Raw genomic sequence first — 18,778 nt, 5'->3', positions numbered from 1 at the left:
TAACATAACTTTACTCAAAAAGTTGCAAATTATTGCAAAAACTTATCAATGATCCCAAACACGCTATATTTCATTTAACAAATGTCAAAGTTTGCCAGATGTATATTTTGATATATTTGAAATATCTAAATTCAAAATAACCATCTCTTCATATAAATAGAATGGACTTATTATTAATTTTATCATTATACCACAAGAGTTTTGACACATTGCGTCCGTTAAGATTTGCTAATCAACTACTTTATTTTGATTCTTGTGATTTGTAAATTGTGATTTATGTCAGACAGAACTGTCTCGACACGGTCATAACAGGATGTAAAAAATTATTATAGCAGGCCACAGCGAAGTTCTAATTAGACAGTTGCTGGAGATGACAAAAGAGCCACACAACAATTTGAAAATATCTAGATATTGTAACACTTAACTAACAAAAATTATTAGATTAATAAAACTTAACTGACGCAATGTGTCAACAATCTTGTAGTACAGTGATAAAATTGATAATAAGTCTATTCTATTTACAGTTGCCTCTCCACATTTCGATATCGAAGGGACCATCGAGATAGGGAGAGATCGAGACATAGAAACAATTTTTAATGAATACTAGATTGAAAATCACTCCATTGTTAGGAAAATTAAAAACAAACAGACGCCATATCGTCTTCGCAAATTGCTTTAAACCCCTAATATCTAGTTTAGTAACCTTTGATAATGGGCATATCGACATACAGAGAGAAAATCGGGAACGAAATTCACATCGAGACAGGAAGATATCGAGATAAGGAGGATATCGAGATCTGGAGAGTGAAAATGTATGCAGAATGAAGGGATCGAAAAAATCATCGACATAGGGAGAGATATCGAGATGTAGAACATCGAGAAGTGGAAGGTCGACTGTATATGAAAAAGGTGGTTATTTTGAATTCAGATATCTCAAATATATCAAAATATACATCCGGCAAACTTTGACTTTTGTTAAATGAAATATAGCGTGTTTGGGATCATTGATAAGTTTTTGCAATAATTTGCAACTTTTTGAGTAAAGTTATGTTAAAAATTATGATGTTTTTACAATAATTTGTTCAAAAATTCAAATATTTATATAATAACTAGATTTTTTTCATACAGTACATGCACGTTATCGAAATTAAGCGACGCATGGTTTTTAAAATGAAACATTTTACGATTTTGACGTAAAAGGTAGAAAAAACTTAAAATTTAAGTGATATACACATTTTTTACCATAACTTTGTTATTTGAAGTCCTAGAACTTTGGTGTCTTCGACAACTTGTCATATTTTTACACGTTCTAAAACATTGCCGCGAAGAGCTATGGAAAATCATGGACGAGTACAGCTTTCCCGGGAAGCTCACAAGACTACTAAGAGCAACGATGGACGGTGTGCATAATAGCGTGAAGATTTCGGGCGAACATTCCAGTTCGTTCGAATCCCGCCGGGGACTTCGACAGGGTGATGGACTTTCGTGCCTGCTGTTCAACATCGCGCTAGAAGGTGTCATGCGGAGAGCCGGGTTCAATAACCGAGGTACGATTTTCACAAGATCCAGCCAATTTGTTTGCTTTGCGGATGATATGGATATTGTCGGCAGAACATTTGGAACGGTGGCAGACCTGTACACCCGCCTGAAACGTGAAGCAACAAAAGTCGGCCTGGTGGTGAATGCGTCAAAAACAAAGTACATGCTGATGGGCGGAACCGAGCGCGACAGAGCCCGCCTGGGAAGCAGTGTTACGATAGACGGGGATACTTTTGAGGTGGTTGATGAGTTCGTCTACCTCGGATCCTTGTAAACGGCTGATAACAACGTTAGTCGTGAAATACGGAGACGCATCATCAGTGGAAGTCGCGCCTACTATGGGCTCCAGAAGAAGCTGCGGTCGAGAAAGATTCACCCCCGCACCAAATGTACCATGTACAAAACGCTTATAAGACCGGTGGTCCTCTATGGACATGAAGCATGGACCATGCTGGAAGAGGACCTACAAGCACTTGGAGTGTTCGAACGAAGGGTGCTTAGGACGATCTTTGGCGGAGTGCATGAGAACGGTGTGTGGCGGCGGAGGATGAACCACGAGCTCGCTAGGCTCTACGGCGAACCAAGTATCCAGAAGGTTGCGAAAGCCGGAAGGGTGTGCTGGGCAGGGCATGTTGCAAGACTACCGGACAACAATCCTGCAAAGATGGTGTTCGCGTCGAATCCGGTTGGCACAAGAAGGCGGGGAGCACAGCGAGCGAGGTGGCTTGATCAGGTGCAACAAGATCTGGAGAACGTGGGCCAAAATCGAGGATGGAGAGATACAGCCATGGACCGAGTAAATTGGCGTAACATCGTTAACGAGGTTTTATCAAATTGATTGATGTAACACCAACTAAATAAAATATAATAAAACATTGCCGAAGACCCGAAAGCTCTAGGACGCAAAACAAAAAAGTTTGCATAGCAAAGCCACCTATGCGGCGAAATTTCCAACTAGCTTTTATCATCAAATTGAAGAACAAACAAATTCAAGATAAGTCTCCTTTGACACCAACCCGAAAAAATGCACTCCTAAAGCGCTAGAAGTTTGGTCTGGCTAAATCCTGCTCCTGGCCCAGTGTGCATTGGAATGGAGTAGAAATTGGAGTGAATAGCATTCGAACATTATAACATTTACAGTTGCTCGTTGGAACTTTCAGCTCAGTCGAATGTCACTTTTTTATTCACCCGCGCACCGTGTGAAAGCCCAGAGCAAATTACGTTTTCCCTACTCGAACAGTTTTTTCATCGATATTTCCCAATAAGCAACAATAGCCAAATCACCCGCATTCCTAAATGGCCATAATGAATCGCATTTCGGCAAATAAAGTATTTCCGCATGCACCCTTCCATTTCCGTTTCGAAGCCGGCAACAACGAAGACTACTTTGCAGAAACAACGTTACAATAACGGGGAGAGGATCGGTGGAGCTCCCTAATGCGCCTTCGGGAAGTGGATAAAAAGAAAATAAACAAATGGAAATCAGCAGTCCCCCTCTCGAATCCTCCTCAGTCCAATTGTGCTTCGAATCGAGTCTAATGATAGGTAATGGCCTCGAGTGCTGCCGCTGCGCTGCTGTCCGGGAATCCGGCTTCCGGTTCCGACTTCCTATCCTTATTATGGCATATTTGCACCGTCGCACAGTGAGAAAAATCGAAACCGTAATCGGACATGTTTAGAAGCTGATAAGCAAGGGTCATGAAATGACGAATTTTTAGTGAAAAAATGCTCAATAAATCGATTGGTATAGATTTCATTTAAATTTATTATTATTTAATAAGTTATATAAAAGAAACTGTGCCCACTATCCGTCACTGAAGTCCTCTACAGTGCGTCTCCATCGCCGAATCGTTCTTCGGAACCCGACAACCGATGTTACCCTCCTACAATAAGCGAAGTTCGGTTTCGTAACCGTATTCTTGTTTTAATATGTGGTCTGTTTTTTCCACCGAAGAATGGTAAAAACGATACTTTTCTCGTTCATCATCGAAAAGGGGTTCGACCCACGCCGGAGAGCTCGAGGGGCATCGAGAAAAGTGGGAATAATGTTATTATGCTGTTTTCCCCGCACTTTTGTCACAATACAATTCAACTTTTCCGAATGACGACGGCGACGACGACGGCGGTGGTGATGATGATGATGGGGTGAAAACTTGCCACAGGCCACAGTTGAATGGAATCGTTCGTAAAAAAAGAATAAGTTATAAATCTGGTAAATAATCCATTGCCGACAAGGATGTTCTATGATGGTAACAATATGCTATTCGGATCGTTGAACGCCACCCCTGCGAAACGAATGGAAGTTTGGACGTTGCTTCTGGCTCATATCCGGTTCAATTTGGCAAGAGGAGTTGGAATGCTGTATCGTTAGGTAATGAGTTGCTAATTTCATTTATAGTTTCAATGAGCATTCCGTTGACCCACCTAGCGTTGGTTCCCCCAAGGTCGTCACAATTATTTTCCCACGTACAAAGTCTTCGCTATGGCTAAACACAACCTCTCAAGTACATCTCGAAAGTTTGTAACAGTGATGTATGGTTCTTGAAAACATCACCCATCACACAAAGCGCTCGAGGAGCTACTGTCCTCTTTATCGGACAGGTGAATCAGTGTTAGGAGAAGAACATCTGGCGTTAGCAGCAGCAGCAACACACTCGAGAGATAGAGAGATCATCAACGCCTACGGACGAACAGGTTCGAAGTTGGGAGCTTACCCCAGCGTTAAACCATTGAAACCACTGTACGAGATGTATGCAGCAATGGCTAATTATTACCTTTCAGCATTTTACAAGCTTCTTGTGGTTATCGCCTGAGACTTAAGAGCTTTGTACTTTGTTCAGCAATAATTTCCCATACGGATGAGCAGAGGCTGCGAGGCTGTCAAGATTAACCATTGAAGTAAGATTGAAGAAGGACTCTAGTTATTAAGTTGCTTCCATTCAGCTCCAGTGCGCAAGAAGTGGCGCGAGCTGTTTTGGTGTGAGGTTGAAGCAAAACTGGAATCAACAAATGAGATTGAGATGTTGGGACTTTTGTTAGAATTCAGTTGTATGTATGTCGTTACCCTCAGAAGTTATAGTTTTATACAATCTAACAATTGGGTAAACGAGGTTTAGTTATTCCAGTTATTGAAGTGTACTTTGGATGAATTCCATTTATGCAAATAGCCACTTACATACCGTGCCGGATTTGGGCTTTGGGGGCCCGGGTCAGATCTATTGACGACGGGGGCCATTGCTGCAATATGAGTGGGAAACAGAAAACTCCAAAAATATGTAATATTACTCAAATTTGAACATAATCACATCACTTCGTGAAAGTTGCGTAAAATAAATCATCTTGCAAAGTCCATAGTAGAATTACCGTACTATCTCCAAGTGGATAGCTTTGTGGCCGTGCGGTTAGCGGCGTCAATCGTTCAGGCGTATTGTGCCACGATGTGTGGGTTCGATTCCCGCTCCAGTCGGTGAAAACTTTTCGTCAAACGAAAAATTCATCACTGGATTACTGGGTGTTTCGTGTTGTCCGTTGCCTAATGTTAGTGTTCGTTCAGTCTGTGCAGCCTTTGGCTGAAGACGGTGTAAATTGTCTTTAAAAAAAATATAAAGACCGGGAAAATATACTTTTTAAATATGATTTATCGTTTACGGCATGTTACATGTCTTCTCGGAGAGAATCGGCTCCCTGTTCACTAGATAGGGCGCGTTGCCCCTACACCAAGGAAGGATTCATGGACACAGAAGATAACCTGAATTCAATTTCAAGTCAATTAGCACGTGGTTCTCTTTCGCAAAGCGGAAGAAACCGTACATAACGCTTTCTATTCTATATGCAATGCCTAGCCGTGAGCGAATCAATTATTAGGTATTGAATGACCACTCACTACTCGCCAACGCCGTGCAGCACGAGATTTGTATAGTGCGGGCTTCCAATGGGTCACGACGTCCTCAAACGGCTGGTTGCGGAATATGATAAAAACAAATACTTTTTGATTATGATTTGCCGTTTACGGCTAACCAGCTGAGTGGGATGTTTCAACAACTATGGCAAGTATAATTGTATTCAAATTCCGTAGTTTTGGGTCAAATATGGAACCGTAATCCGGGGGCAAATCTCTGGGGTGAATTTGATCAGGTCGGTACTAACATTTCCTTCCGAGGATGCTGAAGGTTTCTTTGGCACAAAAGATATGCCATGTTTTCTATTTTATAGATGTCTTATGATGATTTTGAACTATTCCATTTTTATTAAGGTAAGTTTTGCATAGAAATATTCACAGTTTTTGAAGGTGTAAGCAATACAGTTGGAAAAGTCTGTGCGAAACAACCCACTGGTGCAATGCCTACATGTTAACTTTGAGTGTTTAAAATGATGTGTAAGCTAAAGATTGAACTACTGAACTTATTTTTGATATCATACAGCAGAGCAAATAAAGATTTTTTGCTCATAAAACCGTTTAATCTCGAATAATGAGCTAATTTCAAGGGAATGTGTCATTTAAATTTTTAGATATTAAAACTATTTTTATGATATATTAAATATAATTTCATGAAAAATGAATTTCATAAACTGATTAAGATCAATGGAGTACTGGTTTTGTCGAAATTTTTTTGACAATATTTGGATTCTGAAGGTAAACACAACAATAAGTTGTAAAATAGTGATCAATTTGCCCCGGATTACGGTATACTCTAAACCAGGCCTGCCCAACGTACGGCCCACGGGCCACATCCGGTCCGCCCCCTAATTCTTTTGCGGCCCACAAAGACTTTGAAAATTCTTCTCATCAAATCAATGATTTACCAGCTTTTGGTTAGAATATATCGAGGTACAATAAAAAAAATACCTCATTTATTTTTAGTTCAGAATGAGTCAATATGAAATTGTGGAAATATGTGAATGTCTAGTAGCTTGATTCTAATCACTTTTCTTTTGAGTTTTATAACCGTGAGAACGATTTCACACTTAATTCTTTCTAGAGATGGTCGATTTCAGATTTATCATGAGAGTTTATCTGAGTAATTATTATAGTACTACTTTTATCAGAATTTCTTTACTTTGTTTATTATCTGATAGACGATTCATATTTTGTACAGCTCCAGCTTGAATAAAAGTTACTTTAAAAACGCCCATCATAATCTCATTGAATCATAGGTTTTATTCTTTTAGAGTTACGAACAACTTTGGGAATAATTTACATATAAAAAAGTTTCACGTAAAATCTCAGGGTTCTTATAAAATCATTGACAAGATTTTCATGGAAAAGGTTGGAAATATTCTCATACAATTGTTTGCCTAATCCTAGTCAGAACTAAAAAATCTCACGTTATAGTTGGAAGGGTTTTCAAAAAATGAAGAACAGCATTATAAAATCCTAGGCAGGATTTTAAAATAGCACCATGTTGAATTCGACCAGAAAATGAATGCAGATTTCAGACCAAATTTCTAGCATCCTTATGAAATAATATGCATTATTCTCACTGCGCTCAAATCAGGTTTAAAAAAAATCATACACCAGATCTTGTATATTTCAAGTGTGTTCTAGAATTAGGGCATAAGTCGCAAGATCGATTTTTCTTCATCGATCCTCTCTATTGTGAATAAAGGTGTCAAGACGCAAGTTTGTCAGCATTTTTTCACCTCAGGACGTAAGATTGCATCGCTGACAAGTGCTAACAAACCTGCATCTTGTCAACTTTATTCACAAAAGAGAGGATCGATGAAGGGAAATCGATCATGCAAATTCCTATGCAAGATTAACACATCCATGACTGAATTTTACATAATCCTGAGCATAAATCAGGAAACGTTCGATATTGCAAAATTGTTAAAATTGCTTGCGAACATAAAAATTTGGCCCTCCGTACAATATAATTTTACCAATTTGGCCCGCGGTTCAAAAAGGTTGGGCAGACCTGCTCTAAACTGTCAGTAAAAATTTGTTGGTATATACAAATTTCGTGGATTTGATTCAAAATTATAGTGAATTGGTGCAACAGGGCACAGGACCGATAGTCCGACTGCAATGGACTACTGATGACTCAAGCCTCCACGGAAGGCTATTTGGCTTCCACTGGTGGGGGAGGAAAACGCGGTTTGTTTCACTTGACTACTGTATTCTCGACTTGATGTTTAACATACAAAGATTGAAACGATTTAAGCTTTTGTAAAATATTCCTTTTGTTAGTTATTACACATAGGTGTAGTTTACTTCTTTGCTTCTTATTTGAAAACGTCCAAAACTTGAGACATGTGTATGGAAAAATAAAATTACTGTCCTTCTACGCCTAATTGTCCCATGTTCTATGTAAACCTTATGGACCGCGGGACAAATATGCGTAGAACGGCAGTACAGAAATATCGAAATTCTATGTTGTTTTTAGTTCTCCCCCAAATTTCATGTCATTCAGATCATAAAACACAATACTACAAGCCACCGAACATGACCACTTGGTACGGAAATCGACATTATTTTATTTATTTATTTCCCACACTGTATGAACAAATTTCTAAGAGTGAGGTCACCATTCAGTCAAAAAAGGCAAGGCTTTGGAACCAAATGACCTTGCCTAGTTTTCGATAAAACTTAAGGGCGGCCCTCTCAGTTTTCTCATATTGGTGGACCCCTCGTACGCCAGTTAGCTGCGGAAAGCCCATTTTTTGATAAATCTTGGCTATTTTTTCACGTGATATGTCTCATATTTCCTTTGGAACACATAACAAACTAAGTGACATCGTATACAGAAAGGATAAAGCTTTCATTTAAAGTTAAAACAAATTCGCAATCATTTTAAATTTGACCGCCATTTTGAATTTTGTAAGAAAAATCGTTTTTTCACCACTAGTGCACCGCTCGTTTTGAATTCTGAGATCACTGTCATAAAGCTGAGTAAAAATAGCCTATCTACAGAAACTAGGTGAGCAATGGTGTTTACCCTATGAAATAAACGATTTTCTTAATCATGTTCTACGATTTTGACATATATGGCGAGTGCAATCACAAAAAATCTTTTTTGTAGAACAAAAAAAACAGGTTTTCAATCGTTGGTGTTTTACTCGAGTTGAGTGAAGAAAAAGAGTATTCATTTGAGTTATAAAATCTGGCGGATTTGGACGCCATCTTGATTTTAATTAGTAGAATGAGTTTTTCACCTTGTTAGCACTTGTTGAATTATAAGGCTACCGTTACGCTTACTCTTCATGTTCTTCTTTTTCCTGGCGTTACGTCCCCACTGGAATGAAAATATCTTGATATGTCACAATTTGTCCCATATACGAAAATTGATCCATAATAGTGTTTTCAGAATTTGATATATTTTTTTATACAATTTTGTGTAAATATTACATTCAAAACAGTTTATTAATCGAAGTTTCAGTTTAAAACCATACGATTCATGCTTTTAGTTTAAATGTTGATGTTTTCTATGTTGTTTAGGTTGGATTCGACGCTAATTGAACCACAACTTTGGGGTCATGGTACATAGCTAAAATTTACGTCATCCGATTTCAGTTATTTCTTTGTGTATCATCGTCTCATCAACTTTTCAATTATTAAAACAAAATCTTTTCAAAATATTTTTGGAAAACATGGGAAATCTATATTTCATTCCTAAACTAGTAATATATAGACATCTAGGCGATTACTTATAAAGAAAAATGGTTTTCTTGCAGAATATTTGCGACTTTCTGAGACGATTCAAGGAGTACAGCAGCTTTGATATTTGACAAACCAAAAAATTTCAGCGATTCCTCCTCAAATATCAACAATGGTTCTTATAGAGATTGACCATGTTTTTTTCTTGGAATTTTCCAAGCATCTCAGGAACTTCTCAAAAATTAACACCGCATTTCGATAATTCCAGCGATTTCAATGGGGGCACACCATTGCTCTAACCACTTTTTTATAGTCTTTTCCAAGCTTATATACTGAACTTTACTCAAAAATATTTTTACCAATATTAAATTTAAGCTTTCGGTTGTACTTTGTACAACATCCTGGGTTTCTCATTTTTCAACATGAAATACTTCGCAATCTCGCAATTTCAACATGAAATACTTCGCAATTCTATATTTTATAGAAAAACCATTTTCGACAAAATTGTTTGGGAAACCAAGGGCTGACATGCAAACATCAGTTTCGAAATTCCACCACCAGTCAGCGCTAGTATGCATGGAGCACAAGCCCTTAGAAAGTTAGTCCTTAGCAAAGTTGTTCAGTAGCTCAAGGGCTATCATCAATTGAGCCAAACAAATTGAGATTTTGCTACCAGGCGGCGTTAGTGAGCATGGAACTTTTGTTTTGCGGGTATCTTAGGATCCTGACAATTTAGGTGGATGCCACTTTCGGCAAAGTTGTTCAGTAGCTCAAAAGGTATCATTATTTTAGCCAAGAAATTCGAAATTTTGTCACTTGGCGGCGCAAGTGTGCATGAAACTGTTTTGCGGATATCTCAGGAACCTGACCACTTAGAAAGATGGCGTCTTCTGCAAAGTAGCTTAGTAGTTCAAGAAGTATCATTCCAGTTGATTCAAAATTTTGCCACCAGGAAGTGCTAGTGAGCATGAAACTTTTGTTTATTTTTTTTTTTCAGATGCCTCAGGAGTCTGACAACTTAGAACGATGGCGTCTTTGGCAAAATTATTTAATTAGCCGAGGGCTATCATTGATTGAGGTAGTTGATTCTGAACTTCGCCAACAGGTGACGCCAATAAGCGTGATACATTCGTTCTGCAAATATTGGAGCAGCCCGATCACTCAGAAAGATGCGTATTTGGAAGACTTGTTCAGTAGCTCGTAGCCGTAGCGCCGTGCGATGGCAAATTTTGAATCTCTTGCCAAGAATAATGATAGGCCTTTTCTTGTGACAGCTCCGTGTATGCATTTGTTTGCATCTGCCGAAGAACGGTGCATACACGAGCCTGTCATTTTCGAAGATGAACTGTCAAACAGCTTACAAATCAGCTCATTTAAAACGCCTTGTGAAGAGGCCTATAGTCATTGAGCTACTGAACAACTTTGCCGAAGACGCTATCTTTCTAAGTGTACAGGTTCCAAAGATATCTGAAAACCTAAAATTTGGCAACATTTTGAATTAACTTGCTCGAACAATGATAGCCCTCGAGACACTGAACAAATTTGTCGAAAACGTCATCTTTCTAAATGAACAGGCTCCTTAAATATTTGCAAAACGAAAGTAAAAGTTTCATGCACACTAGTGCCACCTAGCGGTTAAATTTCGAATTAAATGAGGTACCATTAGGGATGGTCCACAAATTATGTCACGCTAAATCGACAAATTTGTAAAGCTTGTCACGCTTGGCTTGACCACCTCCCCTCCCACCTTAGAGCGTGACATAATTTGTGCTTGGCCCCTTAGATAGCGCTCTTCCTCCGGAACAACTTTGCTGAAGACTCCATGTTTCTAAATCATTTAGATTTTGAAATATCCTTCCTTCTTGGCATTTCGTCCCTACTGGGATAGAGCCTGCTTCTCAGCTTAATTTTCTTATGAGCACTTCTGCTGTTATTAACTGAGAGCTTTCTTTGACAAAGTTGCCATTTTCGCATTCGTATATCGTGTGACAGATACGATGATACTCTATGCTCAGGGAAGTCAAGGAAATTTCCATTACGAAAAGCTCCTGGACCGACAGGGAATCGAACCCAGACACCTTCAGCCACGGATTCTAACCACTCGGCTAAAGAAGGCCCCAGATTTAGATATATATCTATTTCAAATTTTCATCTACTCGAACCGTGTATATTGCGTACATTATTATGCGACTTCTATGTACATTTGTTGATTTTACCGCATGATGAAGGGCCATACTGTAAACAAAACTGGTGAGTATTGTTCTTAAGAAAATTTTTGAAGAAAACATTTTGATTTGGTGTCGATAGGTATCTTTGTTGTAAAATGATAGCATATAAATCAAAGCTGTTGTACAAACTACAATCATCAACGACGCATACAAATTTCAATGACGGCTTACTTCGCCTTAAGGTGAAGATGAATCAAAGCCAAAGTTCAAATTTTCAAGAGCACGGATCTGGAGAACCAAGTATCCGTTTAAGCTAAAAATTTAATCGATTGCTCATCAGCTGGTGGTGACCAATCGATAAGGTTTTCAGCTCAAACGGATGTTTGGTTCTCCAGATCCGTGCTCTTGAAAATTTGAACTTTGGCTTCGATTCATCTTCCATCGGTTCCTGGAAAATTTCCATTTTACGAAACGACAACACTGATTATATTGCTGTTACTTTCACACGTTACAACACCGCCTTCTGTCAAATTTTCATTCATAAAATGAGCGATCAGCTGATTCAAACCGGCTCGTAAAATGGAGTATTGCCATCAAGTAGGCTCAAGTAGGTGTTCTCCCGTTTTCCCGATTATTCCGGAGACTTTCTCTAACATTTTTTTCTCGCACGACCACGTCACCACAACAAACACCATTTCATTTTTATTCATATAGATATGACACGAATTTCTTGCAGAGGTTTTCCCAGAAATTTATTCAGAAATTCTTTCACAATTTCTATAATATGGGTGGAGATTCGTAACATAATTAGCTGATGATAATTGTAATAGAATTTAAAAATACGATTATAGTATCATTGGCCCATATCGGACAATGTGAAAGTTACTAGAAATTCTAAGCTCTATTGTTTGTGAAGGCCAAATATTTCCAAAAAAAGTGGTTAAACAAGTATTTTTGGCTAAAATCTGAAATTAAGAAATAATTTTGAGATTATTTCTGAATTTTAAATGAATGTTTTAAAAATTATCTTAGCGTGTTGCCTTATGAGGCTTCCACAATAAATCTTTTCCAATATTTACACAAATTCCTTCAAGGTATCTATCAAAACATTATTCAGCAATTTCTCCACAAATATCCACTCTGATTTTTGTGGGAATACCGTTTTGTTTCAAATTTTGAACACGACTCATATCCCGAATAAAGCACATTCAAAGGTTAGAATTGATTTTTTCACCAGGTACTATGAAATGTAGAGGAATTAAATCGTACAGCTCCAATGGTTTTCTTGAAAAATTATTATAAAAAATTTAATAGTCGGAACATGAGTACAACAGAATTAACTTATTCTTATAGTAGCTTTTCCAAGGATTACGAAATTTAAAAAGATTCCAACGGAAAAAGAATATCTAGGGTAGGTGTACCAGTAGGGCGGTTCAAAATTTAAAAATGTTTGAGAATCCAATCTCCCATATGTTCCTTACTATCCTTACCATAAAAATAGTGGTCTGTGAAATTTTCAGCTTTCTAGGTGATGATTTAAAGGTGGCCCAAAGACAATGTAGGTTTGTATGTAAATTACTATGGAGAAATTCTGAGATATGTTCCAAACCCGCTAGTAACGTAATGTAAGTACAAACTTATTATCCTATAGTAAAAACTCATTATTTAAGCCATAATAAATAAATTTGCTGAAGAAATAAATTCAATCCGACAAATAGCAGAAAAGATATTCATGAGTTTGTTTGTTATCAATTTGCTAAATATGAGATTAAAGCCCTGCAAACATGTAGAAAAATCCCAAACAAAATTAGCTCAAAAGGGATTTGTTTCTTCAGCAACATCCTTCATTTAGACTTGAAGAATGAGTTTTCAATAAGGGATGATACGTTCCTACTTCATTACAGTACTAGCGTGTTTGAAACATTTCTCGAAATTTCTCCATAGTGATTTCCATACAAACCTACTTTGTCTTTGGGCCACCTTTAAATCGCCACCGAAAAAGCTGAAAATTTCACAGAGCACTATTTTCATGGTACGGATGGTAAGAAACATATGGGAGATTGGATTTTCAAACATTTTTAAATTTTGAATCGCTCTAGTGTACCAGTTATGGCCATAGTGGTTCCCTATTTCGCCATACGTGATTACTTTAATGTCTTCAAATTTTGAAAATTTTTGTGTGCCGTAGCAGTTAGATTTAAGATATATTTTGATGTTAAAACATTCAAAAAGATTTAAAATATGAAAGTTATCAAAATTTCCCATATGGCCAAATAGGGAACCACTATGGCCATAACTGGTACACTTTCCCTATTAACAACTCTTCTTTCCAGTTGCTTATCGCAGTTCTATCAAAACTTTCAAAGGGATTTATCAAGAGATGTTATTCTATGTGAATTTTAATGACATCCAAAAATATTTGATCTTGACGGAGCTTCCTGAAAAACGACAGTTGGGCGTACTAACCTTTTATTTTTTTTTATTGCCAAAGCCTAAACCGAAAAGTTATAAGAACAACATAAGTAGCTATCATTTGCTTTCAAAAAAAAATCATAACCTAATATAAAACGTTATCAGAGTCGAACAAATCTTCTTCAAGTAAGGTTAGGCTGGTTTTATTATTCAGTTGTTTTTTTTTATTCGCCTACTAATATTAGCAGCTAAGTTCTTGATAAAAACTTTTTGCCATGAATTTTCAAAATAATTATCTGTTTCTTTAAAGAATTGAGGCTTGGTGATTCTAATATTATGATAATAACTAAAAGAAAATCTTTGAAAGTATTTGTTTGCAAAAACGTAGCTTCAATTGAATCTCAAATAACAGCTTCCAATAGAAGTTGCAGTGCCGCTTTAATTGAATTCCTTAAGAGCAATCAACATTTTGATCTAATTGTTGTGCTTTGTAAAAGTAATCTTAAGAATCGCAAGCTTGTAAAGCCTAGCAGTTCACTAATAAAAAAACAATAATTATTTCCAATGATAACCTTTTTCTATTCATATTTAAGAAATACGAGAAATACGAAGCCTTCAATTTAAGAAATAGCAACATTTAAAGATTTACCTACAGCCAACGTTCAAATTACAGTTGGTGACGTCGACTATTTTTCGCAATATTTCACGTATTAAACTATTCATTAAACATTATTGTCCAACAATGTTCATGCAGTCATAATAGAAACGTGTTTTTGTATAGGAATAGTTGACCAAAGTCGTAAAAACAGTTTCAAGGGTTAATATTTTACATTGATTGGTGTATAGCTTATTTGTTATATGCTGTTTATGTTTAAAAAGCTGACCCAGCTTTAAATTTCATTATCAACGGGTAACGAAAATAGAAATTTTCTGAAAAAAGTAACTTTAGTGACTTAGTGTTGCAAACCAGGTGACCAGGTCGGAAAAATGTGAGCAAGTCATAGAAAAGTGACTTGCTACCAGCCGTGTATAATAGACAATAATAATAGCGCCCTATTTTATAAGTCGAGTCGATCAAAAACGACTCGACTAGAGTCACTGCCGACCAAAAATTTTGCTCGACTTGGCTCTGTCACTCGAATTTATCGACAGTTGTCACTCTATGTAACTGGATTACTATGGGTGTCGACGGATGACATCTGAAATATGCATGCTTACTTTGATCGACAATGAGCTCAGACGAGTCACATGAATCTGCTCGATTTACAAAATAGACCCCTTAATTGCAGTTACTTCTACTAGGAGCAAGTCATTGTTAATTTCCATTTATGTATTTAAAGTAGCAAGTGGCTATCTTGAAAGGAACAATCTGTTCATGATGTCACGCCCAACACATTAACTTGGGGTCTATTTTGTAAATCGTGCAGATTCATGTGACTCGTCTGTAATCACTGTCGATCAAAGTAAGCAAGCATATTTCAGATGTCATCCGTCGACTGCCATAGTAATCCAGTCACATAGAGTGACAATTGTCGAGAAACTCGAGTGATAGAGCCGTGTCGAGTGAATTTTTTGGTCGACAGTGACTCCAGTCGAGTCATTTTGAGCGACTCGACTTATAAAATAGACCCCTTATTACAGCTTTTATTTAATTTTCAAAATTACTTCTTTTGTGCTGCCTTGAGCTGAGATAGTTGCGTCCACCACCAGGGGACTCTTCAAACGAGTTCTTTGGTGTGAGGGATAGTAGCAGGTAAAAAAAGTTCAACGGTGGAAAATATCAACGAATTTGAAAATATGAACTAATAAAATGAAAGAGTAACCCAAGAACACTACAACAATATATTTTCCACTACGAGTAAATTCCGCTGCACGTGGACGAAAACTTAACGTGAAACTATTAACAATTGAATTGAGCAACATTAATCGCCAAACCACGTCATTTATCATGTTTAGTTATGATGTGATTATACTTTACGTTAACTGCGTCATTGATGTGTACCTTAATCGCCATTATACAATAATTTACATATTATTTTATGGATATAATAATGCAAACATACCCCAATTAAAATAAAGAATACTTACGTGAGTGAAACCTACTCTTCACCAAAGCACTTTCGTGAAATTTCTTTTTAAAGCTTCCATAATGTCCAAAAACTCAAAAACGTAATTTTTAATCATCAAAAAATTATTTATTTTTCAGTTACAATTTTTCTTCACCAATCTATCGCACTGTCTTACCATCATCCTTACCATCTATGAGAAAATAACAATTAAAGTTAAGGTTTTTCAGCGCTTGTTACACTATTCGATACCTAAGATCCAGTTCCTTCAAATCTCCTGACCAGCTGAATGTTTGCGCGTTTCCCCTGATTGGAGACTTTTATTCAGTTCATCTTCCCTAGTTACATGATGTTGTTATAAAATGTGTATCCGATGTTCATTTTCTGTCACGATTCTCGAAATAATTATAAAAATGAGTCGAACTAAAACAAAACCTTCCGAATGCTTCATTCCGTTTCAGGGAGTAACATAAATCTAGATCGTTCACATTTTCCACATCGATAAGTTTCTACGCTATGTACACGATGATTTCGTCTCCTAATTGTTTTACAACATAAAAGTTCCTACTATGAGAGGGATGTCGTTCCTTTTGTTTCTTTTCAGTGGAGTTATCAATTCACATAAATAAATTAAAATAACATGAAGGCCGGGCGAAGTTCCCCTCCGATCGTTTTTTAATCATTTAATATATACATACACAAGGGCATGGAGCGCTTCGCCACGAGCCCACCGGTAAACTGAGCTACGGAGAATACTGATGCTGCTTACGATGAGATCCGTACGAGATCACTAACGGCCGTTTAGTAGATGACCTGTACGGGCCGTCGCATCGAGTTTTCGATATCACTGGGCAGGACTGTTGACTGCTGTGAGGTACTGGGGCTGGATCCGGGCGATGCGGATGACGTCGATGAGTTGTACAGACCGTTGGAATGTGCTGCGTAGAGAGGTGCAGCTGCCGCTGCTGCCGAGATACCGCTGTAGATGTTGGAGTAGAACGAGCTGAGTGAGGTCGGAGGCATCTGTTGAGTCTTCTGAGCTTCCAGACCCGTCGGGGAGGTGCTTTGCATGTTCTGTTGCGATTGGTGCAGTTTGGACAGGGTCAGCGGGTCAAAGCCTCCGAAGTAGGGAACTGGATAATGTTGTTCTAGTTGTTGGAGATGATGGGTCGGCGCAAAGTACGGCGGAAGTTGTGGGAATGGGTATGATGATCCTAAGGCATTCTTAGCTGACTGTTGCATTCCGAGGGACAGTCCACCGGCGGCATTGGCCAACGGGTTCTTGGGCTTACGTCGGGGACGGTACTTGTAGTCTGGGTGTTCCTTCATGTGACTGGCCCGAAGACGTTTAGCTTCGTCGATGAACGGACGTTTCTGAGCCTCGGTAAGCAGTTTCCATTCTGATCCCAAACGTTTGGAAATCTCCGAATTGTGCATCTTAGGATTGTCCTTGGCGATCTGACGACGCTGTAGACGAGACCAAACCATGAAGGCGTTCATGGGTCGCTTGATGTGTCCATCCTGACCCGGTGAGGTTTGATGCGATCCGGACTGAGTAGGAGTGTGAGTTTGGAATCCAGCTAACGATGTAGGTGGGAAACTTAGTCGGGGTTTCACATCCACGCTTCCTGGACTATGATTCGGCTGAGGAGCATAATCAGCTGCCGGCGGCATATCCATCTGATGGTTGCCCAGCGAAAACCCGTAATGTGGGTGGCTTAAACTGGCCATGGAGTGGTTAATCATCTTGGTAATCTCTGGTATCACTTCAACGTCTCGTAAATCAAAGCACTGGGTAAGTCTCTTCTGATAAATCTGTTTCACTATTCACTAATCAAAAGCTCACATTTATTCGATGATTGTCCAAATCTCGTCAAACACTTGAATGACTTCCTTTATTTCGATTCTTCCACTAATTGCATTCCATTCACAGCGTGTCTTCGTGAAACTCGTTTCTTCTGTTCAACAATCAAACTCGTTTTGTTGATCTTTCTCCAAACACTGGGAAAAGTCTTGAGGGCAATAAAAAAAAAGTCCAACTCCAATTTAGGTCTTTACCGCACAAGAGCCAAACTCAAACTGAATGGATGTGATTCGACCGGTTCTGCACCTTCTCTCATCCTGAACACACCGCAGCGCTTTCAGGTATTCTCTGCTTCTCAGCTTCTTTTGTGCACCCGTCCGTTTCAACACTCACACCAATGAAATGCTCAGCAGTGAAAATCGCACTCGAGAAATCACCATCGAGATAACCGATCGCACCCTGATTGAATGCGATAAACAAAGCACAAGCAGTATAAAACACAACCGCACGAACACCAAATCGAATAAAAGAAGGCGTGTTCTGCTTTTTTCTCTCTTCGCTTATTCCATTGTTTACGCCTTTTATCTTAAGGCCGAGGGCATAGTAACGCGATGCGTCAAGCAGCGCGTGACGCGTTTTTGTAAGATTTTCAGATAGGCGTTGTGTTACGCAATATATGACATAGTGACGCGTTTTGAATCGCTTGGGGCACAGCTACATAATCGAATATCCGCCAGAAATATCAAAGAAATAGATGTTTTAGCAAGCCAGCTTAACATTTTTTATCATTAACAACATTTTAACTAAATAAAAATAGAATTCAGGCTGGTCATTAATCACGTACCTACGACTATTTTGACTATTCTCCCATGGTAAGATTTTTGTACGGAAATAAAAAAAATAATGCCGAGTATGACCTATCAACAAACATGGGGGTCTGTCCCATAAAACTTTATCAAAGTTTCAGTCACTTGTAGCTGATGCGCCACTTGGTGTCCCATGATTCTTATTCTTACATCATGCGACCTGCAGTAGTACCAAATTCCACTGAAACCTGTCTCAGAAATTGTACACGATGGTCCTGCTTCTATACACATACTTCACGATAAGCTTTTTAGCTAACAAAAACTTAAAGTTTTTGCAACGAACGCCATCATAAACAAAATGAAACAGCATCGGACGCGCGTGAAACCAC

The 18,778-nt window shown here is 38.3% G+C and overlaps 1 protein-coding gene across 1 annotated transcript; it reads right to left on the bottom strand.

The window, feature by feature from the left end:
• Nucleotides 1-15,883: 15,883 nt before the first annotated feature.
• Nucleotides 15,884-18,023, bottom strand: LOC5567216 (SOX domain-containing protein dichaete). Its single transcript, XM_001651595.2, has one exon. The coding sequence runs from the start codon at nt 17,523-17,525 to the stop codon at nt 16,581-16,583; it is 945 nt and encodes a 314-aa protein (XP_001651645.1). The 5' UTR covers nt 17,526-18,023; the 3' UTR covers nt 15,884-16,580.
• Nucleotides 18,024-18,778: the final 755 nt, after the last annotated feature.

Source organism: Aedes aegypti, chromosome 3 (genome assembly GCF_002204515.2).
Source record: "Aedes aegypti strain LVP_AGWG chromosome 3, AaegL5.0 Primary Assembly, whole genome shotgun sequence".
In the NCBI taxonomy this organism is placed as follows: domain Eukaryota; kingdom Metazoa; phylum Arthropoda; class Insecta; order Diptera; family Culicidae; genus Aedes; species Aedes aegypti.
Note: the sequence above shows the minus strand (reverse complement) of the source record. Positions and strands in the feature narration are given on the sequence as shown.

Coding starts and splice junctions, on each gene's coding strand:
- LOC5567216 (XM_001651595.2), bottom strand. CDS start 17,525: ATGATTAACCACTCCATGGCCAGTTTAAGCCACCCACATTACGGGTTT.